This window comes from Dothidotthia symphoricarpi (assembly GCF_010015815.1).
Source record: "Dothidotthia symphoricarpi CBS 119687 unplaced genomic scaffold P153scaffold_6, whole genome shotgun sequence".
Classification (NCBI taxonomy): Eukaryota; Fungi; Ascomycota; class Dothideomycetes; order Pleosporales; family Dothidotthiaceae; genus Dothidotthia; species Dothidotthia symphoricarpi.
Window position 1 is genome coordinate 715,864 of NW_022985013.1, and position 18,273 is coordinate 734,136.

Genomic DNA, 18,273 nt, shown 5'->3' on the forward strand with positions numbered 1-18,273 from the left:
CGTTCGAAACAGATATATTTGACGAAACCTTAGGAGACAAAAGCCTTGGCAGCGGCGATCCTGAGGAATGAGGCATAGCCATGAGATGGAGCTACGTGGTATGTGAGAAATGACAAACTATTTCTTTTGTTGCGTATGTCTTTCGTTCTTCTCCACTACGTTGTACGGCGTTCTGTTGTTTTGTTCATGAGCGTCCAGCATGACTAGCTGGCGTCCCTTTACCATCAGGCATGGTGCGGCTGAGTGAGCACAATATACGGTGACCATGACTCAACTTTCATCAATCTATCACTTGTTGTGACGACACCTTTTCTATCTCTTACGTTCATCGGCATCAATGATTCGTCGAAACATCTTGCCTCATATCAAAGACCTACATTTCTCGCCCCTGAAGGCAACAGCTCACATCCAGTGACTTCCTTGGGTCCTAGAGCAACCACGGTGTACAAGAACCAAGTATTCTCTCGACGCGTGTGCAACGATCAGCCATGTCCAGGGTGCGTGTCTAATCAACTACGATGATCCATCCTTGCATATGCAGTCATTCGTACACATTACTTGTTCGAGGTAAACTGGCACTGCTATTGTCAGCTGCAGGGCAGTTGGTACATCAAGTTCTGCTCAGTCTTATTGTCTTCTAGGACATTCTACTATGGTGCCCAAAGTAAGCGCTGCCACTCAACACTTGACAAAGAAAATAGAACGGCTACGGCAGACAAGAGCGAAGAAACAGGCCTTTGGTGGTATTCAGATCTCAATTGAAGCACAATATACCAAGTCATCATGTCAGCGGCGACTTTTGGAACACAGCCCCCTTAAAAAAAACATATGCATCTCAGCCCGGAGAGCCCCACGGCGACTCCGAGACAGTATCGCCACTTTTTTGTAATGGACTTGCCACTGCAGGATACCTAACAAGCAATGATAACCAAGGGGTATGAATTTCGTCGGTCGTTGAAGATGCTGAGGCTAATCCTGCGAGCTGCCGACTAATCATCTGCATGCGGGACTCCACCTATCACATACACTCAATTTTCTCAAGGGCCTTGAGCCTATAAACCAGAAAGCAGATTCCTGTTCCCTTACATCGACGAGACTTGTTGCAACCACAGGGGACTCGCCACAAATCTGACCTCGCATTCCTCGATAGATTGTAGATATCGATTCTAACACGCTGGCATGACCTTGATGCCCATGGATACCCAACCTACATGCACATCTCGAAGCCCACCGCATCAGGACTCTCGACCCAACCGGACAACTTCTTCTCCCCAAGCCCAACAACCGACACAGCATCATAGCGAAAGAGGATAGGACTACGCTTGAAGTTCACCGTTCAAGTCTCCTGCATGGTCGCCTAACTATCCCTGTAATCGCACATCGCCCAGCCAGCGACGAGAACTCACAGCTTCTTTTCGTCCTTTGAACCTCTATCTACACACAGAAACATGCAAGCCAAGACTCCCATTCCCGTCCGCGGATGCCCCGGAACCTAGCCTTCGAGACTGAACGAATCAATCACGCCACAAGCCATGAGACCCAGCCATCCCTTCATCCTCGTCACACAGTACAACGTCCAATCTAACAAGAACCTCCCTCTGACATGTCTGCTGACTAGTTATTTCGAAGCAATACGATCGCAATCACCATAGCCAATCGCAACATATCTACAGGGACAGCAGGTTTGAAGTAGTAACCGTCGTATATTCGAGATGAGCAACCACAGGACGAAACACACCCTGACTCTCCTTGCAACATACCGCCAATCGTACATGCTGCAGGCAACACATCACCACACATACCCCCGTCCCGGAAACATCTGCACCACTAACTAGGAACAACACCACCTGCTGCAGCCACATCCACACCTTGTCCAACAAACATCGACGCACCTCGATAACCCGCACAGCACAGCAGTAGACACAAAACAATGCGTCGTACAACCTCAGCCCGTCTGTCCGCATACGAGACGTTACCTCGCTGCGTTACGAGAAGACAAGAGGCGACGTATCGCTTTCCGCTGATGAAGATAGTGAGAATACGTTCGAGGTGATGGTGCTACAAGTGTTGAGATGGACTTTGCGAGTAGAGTAATTCTCGCTCGGACTAAAAAGATTGTCGTCGTATGGGAATGCCTCAAGCCTCGCGTCGCACAAACAGAAGCCACAGATCGGGTGTGAGAAACACATCCAGAGGTACGTCGCCTCTGCGCTCGTATTCTTGCTGCCTATGGTTGTACCAAAGGGAAGTAGGCACCATGCTCATATCACAATTCTTCATCGAGCATCACCTCCATCTCAGCCCATGCAACGAAACCTCCAATAAATGCCGCCTCTCCACCCAACCGACTCCAGCAATGCAACGGTAGTAGAGAACCGACCGATCACTCACCCTCTGCCTTTGCGTCGACCCAACTTCCCCGTGCCACTATCTTCATTCCGCCTATGCCAGTCATCAATCTCATGCCTTACGCTCTCCCTGTACACCCTGTATTCCTCGCTATCGTCGAACAGAAGCTGTGGGCAGTGCCCCGAGCGGCGCAGGTGGCGCTTGAGATTCTCCCAGCGACAGTCGGGCTTGAAAGTGCAGTTTGGGTGGGGACAGCGGTAGGGGCGAAGAGTCTGTGGGGTATGGTTAGTTAGAGTTAGAGTTGTGTCTTCGTATTGGAAGGAACAGCTCAGTTGGAGTGAACGTACCTGGTGAGTCCGCTCGTGCTTGCTGAGGTTGCTCGAGTCGGCGCATGTGAAGTCGCAGAAGCGGCACTTGTGTGGCTTCTTTCCCTCGTGCAGCGCGCTGATGTGTGTTTGTAGTTGAGTGTGCGTGGTGGTTGTGTAACCGCAGCGATCGCATACGTACGGTCGCTCGCCGGTGTGTGTCCGCTCGTGGTTATCTTTTGCTTGATTCGTCGCGAATGTCTTGTCGCAGCCTTCGTAGCTACATGCGTAGGGACGGTAGCCAGCATGACCGAGTAAATGACGTGATAATTTGGAGCGCTGTTTGAAGTCTTTGGAGGAGGCTTCGCAAGCTTCCCATTGGCAGAAGCAGCGCGTGCAGTTGTCGACGTGTGCGGCCTTCATATGTTTGTGTAAAGCTTCAGCCGAGTCAAAGGCGGCGAGACAGAGGATACCTGGGGCATGCTGCCATCTGCATGTGCAGTTCTGTGAATCTGATGATGTTCCTGCGAATGATACGGTACCGGAAACGGAACCCGGGTCTACAGATGGAGTGTTGGCGAGAGAGGAGGTAGGATTCATGAATTCCTGTTGGAGAGCAGTCGCCAGGAAGTCTAGCTTGTTCATTCCAGGTGCGTTGAAGTGGAACGAGTTCGAGAACGAAGAGTCGGGAAGCGTCCAAGACTGGTTGTGGAATCCTAGTATTGATTGATCTAGAGAGTTGTTGAACAGACTCGAGCCCATTGACGGATGGACTGATGACACGGGTGAAGTGGGATGACTTGTATTGATTCCAAACCCCATGAAGTTGTGTGCCAACCCGTTACCCTGCGCTATGGACGAGTTCCACATATCGAGATGGAGTTGAGGGGCAGAAGGGTGGTCTCCACACGCTCGCTTCGTCCCATGACAACACGCGTTGTCAATGTGGCAGTGGTCCGAAGACACATTGAGATAACAGTTGGAAAAGTTGGTTTGTCCTGGAGCTGGCGACGGTTCACTGGTGAAAGCACTCTCCAGTGATGTGTAATTGCTCGGCGAGAGTAGAGGCGTGGGAACACTCGATGCGTGACCTGTGTTATTGTTTCCGCCCATGTATGGATGAGTTTGGGAGAAGCATGGATAAGTCTCGAACGACGAGAGCCCGTTGTTAGTTTCATGATAACCTTCCTGAAAGTGACAGGGTGAGTCGTCGTAGCAGTATATGGTACCGGTCTGGGTAGGGGCTGAATGAGCAGAATGACATTCGTTATGAAGGTCACCCAGTGGACAGGGCTGAGCGTCGCATTTCTGGCAGAAACACGGCTCGTGTGGGCAAGATAGCTTGGTGCACTCTGGGTCTATACACCCATCTGAGCAATGCTCGCCCCTCTGGTCGCAGGAGGGGTCGAAGCAGGCATCCTCAGGCGAGCAACTCGACTCACCAGGGCACGGTACTGCACACTCTGGGGGACACGAGGGCTCTATGTTGCACTCTTGACAGAATTTCTCAAAACAGTCGTCTGGGAACTGGTGGTCCGTGTCGAAGCTCGCGTGCGGCTCTGTGGTCATGCTGTGGAACTCACCCACTTTAATAGGCGACGCCCTACGTTTGGAAGGGCGGTCACAAGCCTCGTCGCACGGCTCCGGACAGTGAGTGCAACATTCGTCAATAAAGTGTCCAGCTTTGGGCTCCTTCTGGTGCGTTAGGCCCGATTGGATTTTGGCGTCATCGTTTTCGAGACTGCGCTTTGAGCCAGCGAGCGGCGCGGCTAAAGAAGAGAACATGGGATCGGTATTCCAAAAGAAAGGTTCATCGCCAAAGGCCGAATCGTTGTCTGAGAGGTTAGTCATGGTCGCGTACGTGGAGAGAGCCGGACGATGTGTTTGAAAGATTCAGGCTTGTGTATTTTCATCCTCGCCCACCCACCTCAGGTGGCCATCAGGGTGTTCAAGGGCGGGCGCGAATGAATTTAAAGGGAGAGCGGGGTGGATGCACAAAGAGAGGAAGCTGTGGTAGGCAAATACGTACAAGACACTCTGCAACTGTTTTCACGCCATCTTGCAGCCTCAATGGATCGAAGGGGAGCTGTTCTTGCGCAAAACAGTAAATTTTGCCTGGTGGAGTGCAGAGCGCTTGTGACGAAATTCGAGCACCGCTGACTAAACGTCGTGCGTCGTGCGACCATTGGTCTGTCTCTCCCGTCATGCCTGCCGCGTTTAAATGTTTAAATCCCGGCAAAGAAGGCCGGCGACGATCCAAAAAGTGGTTCAGCATGTCTCCAGTTCAGTCAATATTCTTTTCTATGGAATATGAAGAGTTGAAATCTTCCTGGCCAGGTAGGACAGCGGAGGACGACTGATTCATTGGCCTTACAGGAATGCGACCATGCACATCCCAACGTTTGCAGCCATGCAAAGCTCACACCAGGTCAGACTTATACAGGAGAAAACAATTCACGATACCGTTTGCACCATCCGATGGTCCGCCCCGTCCCACACGCGCAACCAAGAACCAGGACCTTGGCACCCCCGGCAAAACGGCTACGAAGCTCTCATTTGAACCCTGAACTCCGCCACAATTCCTCCGCATCTCCTCCGCCCTCGCGCAATTCGTCACCACCCCCAACATAGCTAGCTATCTAGCTATCCTCCCTTGACCCAACAAACCTCACCTTACCTCCCACACTTCAATCCACCTCACTCAACGACACGCCCCGCGCACAATGGGCAACCTCTGCGGCAAACAGTCAAAAGACGCCTTCGATGGCCCCGGTCGCACCCTAGCCTCCACCCCCGCCCCAGCCACAAAAGCCTCGATACCCGCGACGCTCAGCAGCACGCCCGCGAGGAAAGTCGGCGGGCCGCCACGCACGCTGGGCGAGGGGAATGCGGGGAGCGATCCCAAGGCGGCGGCTGCTGCTGCTGCGGAGGTACGTTGCGCATATGTATTTCCTAGCGAACAGAGGAGGACTTCGGGGGCGCGTGGACGAGCGTTTGCTTCTGAGTTGAGCTGAGGGTGGATTTACTGGTTGGATGGCTGGCTGACATGTAATTTACGCAGGCCCGCGCAAACAAATCCTCGCCCGGCGATCTGCAGAGGAAACTTGATGCGCAGAAACGCCAGACGAACAACCAGACGCTGCAACAAGCTGCGAGTGAGAACCGACTAGCGCGGGAAGCGGACGCGGCGACCGAGACGAGGACTTACCACTAGGGCGTGGACCGAGGAGGGTTATAGTTATAATGCCGGGGTGTGGATGGTGGGGATAGATGCCAGGGATATTTATTTCGATAGCGATGATTAGGATACCAGGTTTGGGGTTATATGTTCGTTCTTAGCAGGGAGTAGGAGGCGTTTTGCGTTTGAATTGAAGCGAATTGGATTGAATCGTAGTTTAGATTGATTTGGACAGTGTTTGACAAGACAGTAAACTTCCCCTTCTTTCCGCTTGCTTATCTCACATCCCCTACATATACAAGGAGTTCTCACACTCCACAAACATGCCCTGAGCAGAGTAGGCCCGCGAACGCCATCCATGCAACCATACTATACAGACCAACACCTCCACCTACACCTTGTCCTCAACAACAACCTCCTTCCACTCCCTCTCCGCCCTGCGAATCAACTCCTCATACACCGTCCACGCCAACGCACTACTGATCGCCTTGCGCGCAATCCGTATCCCCAGTCCATTAAACAAGCTCTGCACACCCTCTTCAGCAACCATCATCTTGGCTGCCTGCACCATATTCCCATAGCGGTGCGGCATGAGTTGAATCCGCGTTTTAATCGCATCGAAGGGGTTCGTGAACGTCGTGCCGAGCCCCGCAGCCGCGACTCCAGACACGAAATTGATGCCCGCCGACGTCGACGACGACAGCCTCGACGAAGAAGCGTACACAGGCGCCGCGGGGTCTTCTATGCGAGTCGCCAGGGCGGACAGTCTGCGCTTGGAGAACTCGTAGAAGGCGACGTAGAGGCCTGCGTACGGCGCATCACGCACGGCCGTTGCGCCGAAGCCGGCGAAGAAACCCTTGAACCCCTCTGTGTGGAGGATATCGCGCGACGCGCTGAACAGCGACGAGTAGTTGTACAAGCTGCTCTCGTAGCGCACCTTCAGCACGGTGATGGGCATCATGAGGAAGCCCGCCCAGGTGCGCGCCACGGCGCCCGTGGTCAGATTGCCCATGGTACCGAGTTTGGGCAGCGAGCTCGAGTGGTCGCCGCCCGCCAATGCCAGCACTTCATTGCGCGCGGCGCGGCGTCGTAGCGCATTCAGCCCTGAGAAGTAGATTGCGCTGCCGCAGCCGGTGCGCAGCGTGCTCGGGAGTGTGCCGCGCCAGAATTGGCGTACGGGGTTTGGCCCGCTGGCTATGGAGCGGATGGTTGAGAGGAGAGTGCTTTGGCGGGACTGCTGGACGCGGGTTTTGAGCAGGTCGGCGGGCTGGAGGAGGACAGCAGAGAGGACGCCCGAGCTAAGGCCTGCGAAGAAGTGGACTGTTTCATGTTGGCGTTAGTGACTGCTGCTTAGACGGGTGTTGTGAGCTATGAGGGGCGGGTTTTCGGTCTCAGTCTCGGAGGTGAGGGGAGTGGGGAGCTTACAAGAAGACGACGAGCGCGACTTCCCGCCATCTGACATTGCCACGCCGTCAAACGTTCAGATACTGTGTTTTGCAGAGCGGGGTGGCACTCTGCATGTTTGGTGTTGGATTAATATTCGTCTGGCGTGTTACAATTGCAAGATGGGGCGGAGTTTTGAAATGCCCCAACATCTTGTCGGCGAATTTAGGATGACGTTACGACACGACACGGCGCGTCGGCATACCGAGGTCGGTTCAATCCGCCGTGCCTACAAATAGTCCACCGTTTGTCATCACTCCAAAAGAGACAGGTTGAATCATGTCATGTCATGTGATATTCATGAGAAACGTACTCGCGCAGCCCACCAAACAGCCAACCTAAGACGGCGGACCCTCACCATTCTCTCCAGGCACCCACACACTCACCCCCTTCTTGTCCATCCTGAGTCCTTCTGTAGCCTGCACCTTGAGCGTCTTGTTGAAGTACCTGTCCAGGACCTTCAAATTCGGTGAGATCCAGACGCCCCTAACTAGCGGCAGCAGATTGTATCGTGCGCTCTGCCTGCTCATAGGCAGCAGATTTAGCGTCCGTAACTTCGGTCCACTGAAACCGAACTCTTCGCTGGCTTCCATGTTCAACTCGAAAGTGAGGAAATGCATTGTTGGGTTCTCGAGCGTGTAGTCGAGATGCAGGAGCGTATCGACGGTATTGGATTGCATCACAGAAGCCAGTACGCGTGGCTCGCTGGACGGGATCTGTATGCGCGGGATTGGTAGGGAAGAAGTTACGCTTGGAGCGTCGAGGGCAGAGGCACGCTGCCAGGTGATATCGAGTGTGGTATCGAGAGCCGTAGGTCGGCGTTCTTCAAGATTGTTCTTGCGAACATCGAGGCTGAATGCCCAATCCGTCATGTTCTCTGGATCCATGGCCACATCCAAAACGTCAAATTCTTTCGACACTTCGCATGTTGCGCCTCCGTGAATGCCGTGGACTTGGATGATGAGATCCTTGACTATCACCTGCTCGTCGGCAAAGGATGCGACTTTGGCCCGCAAGCCCCATTTTTGTGCAATTCCAAAGGCGTCGGGCGATTCAGAGTTGTTGTTGCTCTCAGCTTCTTGCAGCTCGAAGTAGCTTGGCCATGCATCCGGATGGACGCGAACATTGAGGTCATAGCTGGCCTCAAAAGGTGCATTGAAGACCAAATCAGCAATCATAATTTTGGAGATTGGTATCTCGCGATCGCTTAGGAGATGATACAAGACCTTCACTTCCAGAGCATAGTCTGCAGGATCAGGTGGCGCTATGAAACGTATCCTTTCTGTCGTCCGAGCACCTTGAGCGAGTTGCCCTATTACGTGACCTGGGAGGTCGAATTCTGAAGAGCCATCGAGCGGTGGTGGAACTTCTTTCATCGGCGAAGAGGCGGGACGGTCTACCCACGAATATGCGAGCATATCTTTTGACCGACCGAGAAGCCGTACTTCGATTACGGCTTCCGTGTCCTCGTCTTCCTCGTTCTGGATCTCGATGGCCAGAGTGACAGACTCATCTGTAAAGTATTGATTTCGTACATTTGGTAATCGAATCTCCATCTTTGGTGGCTTTGGCAAAACATGGGTTGAGGTCACGGTGTTGTGCTTCGACTTTCGTGGTTTGCCCCCAGCAGCAGAATTAATCCACCATGACGGGTTGCTTCCTTCCGGGATGTCTGTATTCGAACAGGTTAGACTGAAGCGGTCTGTGTTGATTTCGAAAGTGCAAGCAGTCACGTCTACATCTCCAGCTTCACGGAAGATGATTGGAAAACCATAAACCTTAGTCTGCCCAGGATGTATCATCAAGTCGGACGAACCAGCCCACCGCGGCTTTTCAAGAGCAGAGGTGTTTTCATCCAGAGCGTACCCGAAAATGGTTGACTCGCTTCCAGACGCAGTTTCATCCTTCTTATGACTTAGCTGTACTTCGCTCAAACACCCTTTAAACCGAAAGAGCAGAGAAGACATAGTGATGGGAGTGGAGCCTTGTCGAGCATTGGAACTGATCACAATTTGCGAAGGCATTGGTTCGCCAACGTTGCCCTCGGCTGCTGAGAACGCAAAGGTTGCAGACACTGCATTATTAGTCTTGCATCTTGTTCCAGACTGGAGTGCACTCACAACAAGAGATGAAATCGTTGGTGTCTAGACTAACGCTGGCTTTGTCAATCGAAGCGTCTTCGGGGAAGGTATCTAAGCATGCCATCAGGTCATGCTTATATCTCGTCTTGCCATGCACAACTGATTGTCGTTAGTATAATTTCAAGTGTTAGCTAAACATATTGACTGACCTTGACAATACAACTCCCATTCAGTAGCGACGTAAGTTTCCCGATCTTGAATCCGCAATGCGCACTCGTGTAAAGCCCAGAGCACTTCCGAGGCGAGGTTCCACCAGCCTTCTTTCCTCCAGGACATTGTCTCCCAGAGTGGTCGCAGTACTTTGAAGGCGTCGTCAAATCTCTTTACATGTAGCAACGTGCGAGCTACCTCCAACTGCAGTTGCTCCACCTTGCGGTTCTGTCCTCTTGCCTTGAACTGGGATGTTGCTGCATCTAGCTTTGCCGAGATGTCACTCCAATGCTCGAAGCCTCCGCTCGCTCCTGGAAGTGGAAGCTCCTCGTGGGGCTGGAAGACGAGGTACTGGTCGTAAATTTGGTTTCGGTTGGACACTTTTGCAGCTGGTGACATGCCCGGAGGTGTTCTGTCCTCCTCGGGCATCTCTCGTGCTAGGATGTACCGCCTTTTAGCGTGGTCAGCTGCGAGCTTGTGCCAGTAGCCAGCATGGTGAAGATGCTCCCATGGTGGTAGCCTTTCGCCGACCGGGAACTGTTTTTCAGGCAAGCAATAGAACGGGTTCACCCCGCCAATGGCAGCATCCGCCTCTTTCAATGAAGGTGGTATTTTGAAGCCTGGCAGTTCGGCTCGCTGAATGAGCTGGCCCATGAGTTGTGCCCACCGAGACTCCCATGCTTGCCAGCCGTAGTTGGAGCTGCCTTTGCCTCGACGGTCCAAGACATCTCTCAGTTTGGACCTGTATCTCAGCCATGTCTGAACTGCAGACGTCGGGGTGTTATTCCACAATTGACATCTGATATGACGCATAGCAATGATGTCAGCTAGCATACGTGTGTCGTCCCATCTGGGAGACCAGCTTGCTGTCGTCTCAAAGAGGCCCTCAGGGCCGAACAGAGCGCTGAGGGCAATGTCGTAATGTCGCTGAGCCGCGTCCATTTCTTGCCGGAATTCGGCAAACACACCAAGCTTGAAATCGTAACGTACTCCCCAACCCGGATAAGACAGTGTTTGAGATGTTCCCCAGGTTGGCGGAGCTGTCGGCGGCGGAACAGTACCCCTTCCTTTCTTTCGTCTGGCATGCTTGGTAAGGTCGCGATAATACTCGACGCATACAGGTTGTAAGATGGAGAGCACAGCCGCGACGAACGCTCGTAATTCGACTTGAGATGTGTTTGGTGGAAGGAAGAACAGGGAGTTCTTGGGGTCGAGACCGGTCGCGCGCCGGATCGTCGTCAGACGCTCTTCGATGTCGGGTGCTTCGAGTATAGTCTTGTTGCTGAGCAAAACGACTGCATAGCGTGTGTGGTAGCCTGACTTTTGTAGCTGGCCTTTGATCTTGTTGATCTCGGTCTTTAGCTGGTTGTCATGCAGGCTATTTGTGATGGGATCCGTGGTGAAGTCGAAGAAGGACAGATACACGGCAGGCACGTAGTGCTGATGTTTGGCGACCCACGAAGATGCAATGATGCCGTCTGGGAAAACGGACGACCCTGGAGACAAGGGGGATATGGGAGAATGCAGGACCCATGATGTTGGCGGTGCAATGGCAGGGCTGCCTGGGGGAGTCGTTGCAGACGCGGTGGGAACATCAGCCTTCTTTGGAGGCAGTTGGAAGTCCTAGCAGACATCAGCCACGGAGCTCCCACATGTGCACGTCGCAGGCGCCAGACCTACCCTCCCTACGGCACGTATCCGGAAGCCATGTGCGATGTCCCGGCGACTGGATGCCCGCCCATTCCAGGGCGCGCTGGTGCTATCGGCGCTCTGGAACTCGTGCAGCAGCTGGTTTGCGCGCTCGCCCGTCGCCGGCGGTATCTCGCAGCTGAGGATGGTGGCCGCCTGGCCAGGTATCACATTTTGGACTGGAGGGGGCGGGGCAAGCTCTTTGCCTCCCAGACCCGAGAGCACTATGAACGGCAGGTTGTGCTGGACATAGTCGACGGGGTACGCCTCCATTGCTGTACCGCGGCCGCTACCTGTCCATGAAGGAGACAGATGCGGAGCTGAGGCCGGAGATGCTGCCAAGTTGAGGGCCTTCTATGTCGGTGTCTTTGGGGTAGCAAGTCTGGCGTGCGACGGTGTGCTTGTCGAGTTACGTCTAATGTTTGCTGCAACGTGTCTCGTGCACACGCATCGAGGGTCGATTTGTCGATATCTTGTGTTCGCGAAGATGTCATCGGGGTCCCGCCATTCACTATGCCGACGCACGCTAAGCAGCCTCGCCGCTCCTCTCCAGCTCCAGCTCCCACACACTTGCGCGAACACCTCGCTCACGTCCCTCCATTCTTCCCCACCGCAACACCCGCATAATCCCAGCTGCTCTCAGCCCGCTTCGAACTCGCATCCTCCCTGGGAGACTTGGCACTCCCATACGCTCCTCGACGACTCGGCCAACTTTGTACTGGAGCTGTCCAGCACCTCGTCGTCGCCATGGCAGGCCAGCAGCAGCAGATCATCGACACCATCTTTGGCATGAAGAGGAAGCTGTTGCGCAGAGACGACTGTGAGAGCCAGCCCGCGCTCCCCAGCATTGAGATGGGCTGACCCCCGTAGCGGACACAGAAGACGCAGCAGACTCGCCATTTAGACAAGATTTGAAGCGCAAGACACGGTACGCGCGCGCCAGCGACCCAGACTTTCTGTCTGACCCTCGTCCGTACAAGAAGGTGCGTCCCCGACTTTTGCGCCGCTCACAGTACGCTTCGCCCAAAGACTGACCGCCTACAGCGCGTCGAGCACGCCGGCTACCACAGATCCATCCTGCAGCGCAACCCCACGCGATTCGATCCCGACGGCGACATTGTCGAACACGAAGACGAATACGAGGACGAGGATGATCTGGAAGCGGTCGAAGAGAATCCATACGGGGACATACACTTAGAGAGTATGTGGACCAACACGCGCGGGTGTAAGGAGCGATAGACTGATACGAGCCTGCAGATCTCCTTGCGCCGCTAACTTCCGCCGCTGATTTGGCGACTCACCCGTCTATGAGCGTCGTTTACACATCCAAACACCTCACCAACCTGGCAAACGAAGCGGGCACACTCTCGAGGAAGGAACAGGTCACGATATCGCGCGCAAAAGGCCTGCTCACCAAGCTACAAGGCGACTCTACATTTGCGCCTGCTGCTTTGGCAGCTATGAACAATGCGCCGTTTCAGGAACCCTGGGCCAACGGCACAAACTCGGAATCCCAACAGGCTTCGTACAACGGGATCCAGAACACGACTGGCAGCGACACAGACGTGAATATGGAAGATGCAGGGCAGTCCAATGGGGCTCCTCAGGACAACGGCACAAACGGTAGAGGACCTGTAACGAACGGTACATCTCACAACGTAGACACAGAGCAAGCGCACGAGAACGGCGACTCCCCTGCTGGCGACGATGCTTCTGATGCCACATCGCGAACCGCGCACCGCATGACGACACGCGCTCGCGCACACGCAACCTCGACACCATCACCTCCCCTCTCACCCTCGAGCGATGTGAATCTAGTACATCCGCTTTTTACGTTCTCAATCGATTCACTACCCGACTGCGATTTTGGCCTACCAGCTAATGAGGCCGAGGACGCGCGCATCGCGCTCATGGCCTATGTACAGAAGCAGGAGGAGGTTGCGAGAATAACATCTGACCTCTATCAAGGAATGCTACAAGCCGACCGTATGAGGCAGGACGTTTTCAAGTGGGCCAAAGCTGAAGCACATGTGGGTGAGATGAGCGATGGAGAAGACTGGTACGACGCCGAGGAATGGAGTCTTGACCAGAGCCTCGTGAAGGGGCGCGACGAAGAGGAAGATGAGACGGCTCTGCCAGGGAAAAAGAGTACAAGACAGAGACGAAAGCCTGATAAGGATGACCGATAGTACCGGCCGCATCGGAAATGGAAGCGGAGAACCCCAGTCGCTTCTTGAAGATTTCGTGCCAAATAGGATCGATGCGACGAGATATGATACCAGCGCTCCAATACATTCTAGGTTGTATTGACAGTAACGCGTACTTCGTATGCGCTCCTACCCCACTGAGCGACTCGCGTGTTCACGTGTTTAGCGCAGGGCTGCATCGTGCCTTCTCCATCCATGAACTCCTGTCACCACTCCCCTCTCACTTCAACCTCCAAAGAATGGAATTTGTACTCCGGTGTAACGACCTCAAGTGTCGGGCGCAGCTCCACGAACGTGCCGTCGTCACCACTTGCAGGTTGGTTTGTCACGGCAAGCCTGAATTCCAAACTGCGGTTGCTGACCTCACCGAGCCATGTCTTCTGCACAAACTGCGCCGACGTTACTGGCCTTTCGAGATCGTCAAATGCACACAGAACGTGTCCAGCATGCAATGCTTCGCTCCAGAACAACGACGACGTAGTTGTCGCCGATCTTATGCCGTCTGAGGACTACAAGACGAGTGTATTGAGCGGTCTCAGCCCTACAATCATCATGGAGTGTGCAAGCAGAGGTCTAGCATTTCACAGCTACCAAACATCGCAGGAAATCATCTATCAGGAACATCTCGCGAAAGGATTGTCCGAAAAGTACACCACACTCAGCCAGCAAATGGACCATCTCATACACGATGCGAACTCACAGATTAAGTTGTTACAAGACAGAATGCAGGGTGTGTTCTAACAACACCTCGAATTATAGATGTTGAACCTAACATGGTGCACAGCTATGCAGGCTGAGCAAACAACCCTCGAGGCGAACAATCACGAGCTCAGCGACGCCTTTCAAAAGAAGGCTAGAGCACATCAACAAGCCCAGAATCTCTACCAAACGTTGAAAGCGCAAGTCATGGCATCGCACGTTGCCAACGCCGCAGGCGACGAGGCCGAGATGACCATCCAAACTGCTCGTGGTGACCGCTTCATCGATCGGGTACCAGGCGCACGAACCGGTTCCGCGAACTTCAACCTGATGGGTGTAGGCAATCAGCAAAGCAGACGACAGCACAACCGAGCAGGAAGCGGAAGCTCTGGTAGCAGTGGCCAGCAGCGTGGTGGCGTCGGACTCGGTCCTATGTACGCGTCTCAATTGCAAGGGCGTGGGTTGGGTAGCAGAGCCCATACCGGCCGTAAGTCTATCCCGAGCTGGCTCTCACATTTTGTCAAGCGGGTAGCATCTTCAAGTAAAGCATTGCTGACTTCTCGCAGAATCCGCCCCACTTGGCACACCGTCGCAAGGTCAATCTCGTTCAAGCCGGCTACCAACTCTCGGCGGAACACGTCAGAACGCTTTCCGAAACCCGGACATCGGTCCCCCATACCAAGCTTCGCCGATCACAAGACAGCCCCTTGGCGGCAATGCTTCAAGGAACATGGGCGCCTTTGCGCTCGGGGGCAAGACGTCGAGACGGAGTGGAGGCATGGCTAACGCAGGGCCGTTGGGACGCTGAGCTGTCGAAGGCACGCTTTACTCTCATCTTGAAGAGGGTAGTGTTGCGTGGCGGGGTTCTCGTTGAGTGCGAACTGGACGATAACCATCAGATAAGTAACAATCAACGAGCAACGCGAGTATTGAATGGGCGTGGGGCAAGACTTTTCACACCTATGTGATATCCACACAACTACAAGCAAGCAATCTCAACCAATGTCAACCGCATCCTCCTCAGACGAACCACCCATTCTCATAGCCGCCCACTCCTTCCACAGCCCCTTCTCCACATACTCCTCCCTACTCTCCTTCGTCAACATACTCTTGCACCGCGTAGACTCCTCTCCAGAATCCTTCTTTACAAACCTGCGCGCAGCCGCCCACGTCCTATACCGACAGTTATAGAGAATATCCATATGTGCAATGAGCCGTTCATGTGCCGCACACCGCCGCCGCAAATACACGGCATCCGTGCTGTTTACCTCGCCTAGGCGACTGTGGATCAATTCGCGTCGCGTAATGATGTCGGCCTCGCTGATCATGGTGGCGGTTCCGCCCATGGAAGCGACTTCACCTACTGCTAGGGGCGGGAGAGACGGGTGCAGGCGGTTTGGCGTGAAGAGGTCTAGTTTTGAGAGGTTGTGGATTTCTCGGGCTTGGGTCATTGTCTGTATGCACGTTAGGTTTTGTGGATGGGTTCGATATTGTATGTCAATTGAAAGGATCAGACGGCTTCTCATCCCTCTGAATCAATCCACACAGTTCAATACACAACCGATTTCAAACTCACCAATTTCGGAAAACACTTCCTGTCACACGTCCGACAACACGTGAAAACACGATTCAATGTCGCCCGTCTCTTGCTGCTTTTCTTGCACACCTGGCACGTGCCTTCGACCCATTTCTTGCGGCAGGTGAAAGTTTTGGACGACTTGGGGGGCGTAAATCCGGTGTGTTGTTTGAGGAGGCCACGGGTGTATTCTTCTACAATGGTGTAGAGGTATTTGTTGGTCGCTGCGATAGTGTTGAAAGGGTGGACGGGTGCCTTGGCTGTTGTTACTCCCGAGGGGGAGGCAAAGGAGAGGATGGTGAAGAGAATCTCGGGTGGTAAGGTGGTGAGGTTTGTCATGTTTGGTGGCTGATGACTGGTGAAGCTGAGAGTTGACTGATGATGAGTGAGGGTAAGTAAGGTTGCTGGAGGGGAGTGTGATTGGTTGGTGGGGCTAGTGCGATCTCCGCGATCTTTTACGCGATTCCTACGCGTTCTGTTCTATCGACTCGCTTCTTCAGCCCTGAGCTTCATTGCCGGTCCCTAAATCACACCTTCATTGATCTTGAGGCCCAATGTCACATACTTGACAGTAGTGAGGAATCCGCCGACTTTTCTTAGGACCAGTTGCTATCTTGATCGCGCTGCTGCCCCAGCTGGTCTTGGAATATGAAATCTTTGGAAGCAGCCATAATACAGGAGGTATGACGTAAGTAGTTATTTTTGGTAGCCTGCTTATTCACGATGAGTGAGTTGTAGTTGATGATGTCGTCCGAAATACCTAATAGCCGATTTGAAATACGAATGAGGGGTAAAGCCTCTGCACCATTAGTATGCCTTAGATATAAAGGCGGACGGCTTTCCGAGGGCTGTCTTGTTACCTTTTTTCAATCTTACTATCCCCAACCTCAGAGTCGCTCAACCGTTTACTCGCATTTACAGTACAATGGCGACCCCGCCAGAACCATACACGATATCAGTTCAGGATTCTGCTATTGAGAAACTGAAGAGAAAATTGTCTGATGCAGACTATCCTGATGAGTTGGACACCCCCTCACAATGGCCTTACGGCTCGCCTCTAGCGGATGTAAAACGGTTAGCGAAATACTGGGAGACAGCCTTCTCCTGGCGCAAAGTAGAAGCAAGTCTCAACCAACTCCCCAACTTTCGAAAGAAAGTAGAGGTTGAGGGCTTCGGTGCCATCGACGTGCATTTTGTGTGGAAAAAGAGCTCAAATCCCAACGCCATACCTTTGCTTTTCTGCCATGGATGGCCTGGTTCCTTCATCGAAGTCTCCAAGTTACTCCCGTTGCTGGAAGCTGGCGAGAGTGAAGGAAGTCCTGCATTCCACATCATAGCGCCTTCCCTCCCAAACTTTGGCTTCAGCCAAAAGATTACGAAACCCGGTTTTGCTCTATCACAGTATGCGGAGACATGTCACCGTTTGATGCAAGACCTGGGCTATGCGAAATATGTTACTCAAGGTGGCGACTGGGGATTCTACATCACGCGCATAATGAGTATTCTGTACCCGGATCACGTTCTGGCAAATCATATAAACATGGTTCGCGCACAACCTCCCACGTTCTCTTCTCAGCCAGCACTTGCCCTACAACACGCAATCACACCGTACACGGATGCTGAACAGCGCGGTATCGATCGCTCAAACTGGTTCATCGACCAAGGCCAGGCATACCGCATCTTGCAGTCGACGAAACCTCAGACCATCTCATACGCCTTCGCTGACAGCCCCGTGGCCCTGCTCGCATGGATCTACGAGAAGCTGGTCGACTGGACTGACGCGTATCCCTGGTCGGATGAGGAGATTCTGACGTGGGTGAGCATATATTGGTTCAGTACTGCGGGGCCAAATGCACACGTGCGCATCTACTACGAAGCGCAGCACAATCCGACAGAACAGGTACCAAACAGGGACCGCGCGAGCCAATGGGTTGATACGGTGAAACTAGGACTAGCGCATTTCCCCAGAGAATTGAGTTGTGTTCCAAAGATCTGGGGGAAAACGATGGGTGAGTGTTTGACACAGCGTGAACCGTTGGCGTTTATTGACCATGTTTAGGTCCAGTCGTTTATGAGAGTGACAACGATAAGGGAGGACACTTTGCAGCGTGGGAGAGACCAGATGTTATCGCAGAGGATCTGCAGAAGATGTTCAAGAAAGGGGGGCCGTGTTTTGGTGTTATTCCAAGTCAAAATGGGTATCAGGCGTAAGTTCAAAGTACAACTACATCGTTTCAATAATGATGCGATTGATGGCGAAATGCCTCCTGCAGCAATCACCTATTCTCTACATGTTATCACCCAGGGATGTTCAACCCTGGATATCTATTCTTATCAGCAAGGAAACAATGCCGACTCCCGCGGGACTGACGATTGACGATCGAACCGTGGCACGGTTCGAAGTTCCCCGATAAATCTTGAGTCAATTCCATCCTAGCTCATGATGGGGATACTGGTCCAAGTCCTAATACACGCGTCGATCCATATATCCATCCAAACAATCCCAACACTTCCGCTCACCCGTAGAAACGTAAAT

At 53.2% G+C, this 18,273-nt stretch overlaps 7 protein-coding genes across 7 annotated transcripts; 3 read left to right on the plus strand and 4 right to left on the minus strand.

Annotated features, from left to right (window-relative positions):
• Positions 1–2,195: 2,195 nt before the first annotated feature.
• Positions 2,196–4,580, minus strand: P153DRAFT_365062 (uncharacterized protein). The gene is made up of 2 exons (XM_033667747.1): positions 2,697–4,580; positions 2,196–2,621 (listed from the first exon to the last, which is right to left on the minus strand). The coding sequence occupies exons 1-2, from the start codon at positions 4,503–4,505 to the stop codon at positions 2,388–2,390; spliced, it is 2,043 nt and encodes a 680-aa protein (XP_033525869.1). The 5' UTR covers positions 4,506–4,580; the 3' UTR covers positions 2,196–2,387.
• A 340-nt stretch (positions 4,581–4,920) lies between these two features.
• Positions 4,921–6,000, plus strand: P153DRAFT_365063 (uncharacterized protein). The gene is made up of 2 exons (XM_033667748.1): positions 4,921–5,584; positions 5,716–6,000. Exons 1-2 carry the CDS (start codon positions 5,378–5,380, stop codon positions 5,866–5,868), a joined length of 360 nt encoding a protein of 119 aa, XP_033525870.1. The 5' UTR covers positions 4,921–5,377; the 3' UTR covers positions 5,869–6,000.
• Positions 6,001–6,018: 18 nt separating this feature from the next.
• P153DRAFT_365064 (mitochondrial carrier) lies at positions 6,019–7,373 on the minus strand. The gene is made up of 2 exons (XM_033667749.1): positions 7,258–7,373; positions 6,019–7,152 (listed from the first exon to the last, which is right to left on the minus strand). The coding sequence occupies exons 1-2, from the start codon at positions 7,292–7,294 to the stop codon at positions 6,224–6,226; spliced, it is 966 nt and encodes a 321-aa protein (XP_033525871.1). The 5' UTR covers positions 7,295–7,373; the 3' UTR covers positions 6,019–6,223.
• Positions 7,374–7,613: 240 nt separating this feature from the next.
• P153DRAFT_286498 (uncharacterized protein) lies at positions 7,614–11,528 on the minus strand (the record flags this gene model as incomplete). Its single annotated transcript, XM_033663473.1, has 4 exons — positions 7,614–9,349; positions 9,396–9,515; positions 9,566–11,189; positions 11,247–11,528. The coding sequence occupies 4 exons, from the start codon at positions 11,526–11,528 to the stop codon at positions 7,614–7,616; spliced, it is 3,762 nt and encodes a 1,253-aa protein (XP_033525872.1).
• A 474-nt stretch (positions 11,529–12,002) lies between these two features.
• Positions 12,003–14,969, plus strand: P153DRAFT_286395 (uncharacterized protein; the record flags this gene model as incomplete). The annotated part of the gene is made up of 7 exons (XM_033663463.1): positions 12,003–12,075; positions 12,126–12,238; positions 12,300–12,456; positions 12,513–13,443; positions 13,798–14,192; positions 14,247–14,648; positions 14,728–14,969. 7 exons carry the CDS (start codon positions 12,003–12,005, stop codon positions 14,967–14,969), a joined length of 2,313 nt encoding a protein of 770 aa, XP_033525873.1.
• Positions 14,794–16,336, minus strand: P153DRAFT_365069 (uncharacterized protein). The gene is made up of 2 exons (XM_033667750.1): positions 15,738–16,336; positions 14,794–15,615 (listed from the first exon to the last, which is right to left on the minus strand). Exons 1-2 carry the CDS (start codon positions 16,074–16,076, stop codon positions 15,157–15,159), a joined length of 798 nt encoding a protein of 265 aa, XP_033525874.1. The 5' UTR covers positions 16,077–16,336; the 3' UTR covers positions 14,794–15,156.
• A 326-nt stretch (positions 16,337–16,662) lies between these two features.
• Positions 16,663–17,948, plus strand: P153DRAFT_383589 (alpha/beta-hydrolase; the record flags this gene model as incomplete). Its single annotated transcript, XM_033670248.1, has 2 exons — positions 16,663–17,746; positions 17,797–17,948. 2 exons carry the CDS (start codon positions 16,663–16,665, stop codon positions 17,946–17,948), a joined length of 1,236 nt encoding a protein of 411 aa, XP_033525875.1.
• Positions 17,949–18,273: the final 325 nt, after the last annotated feature.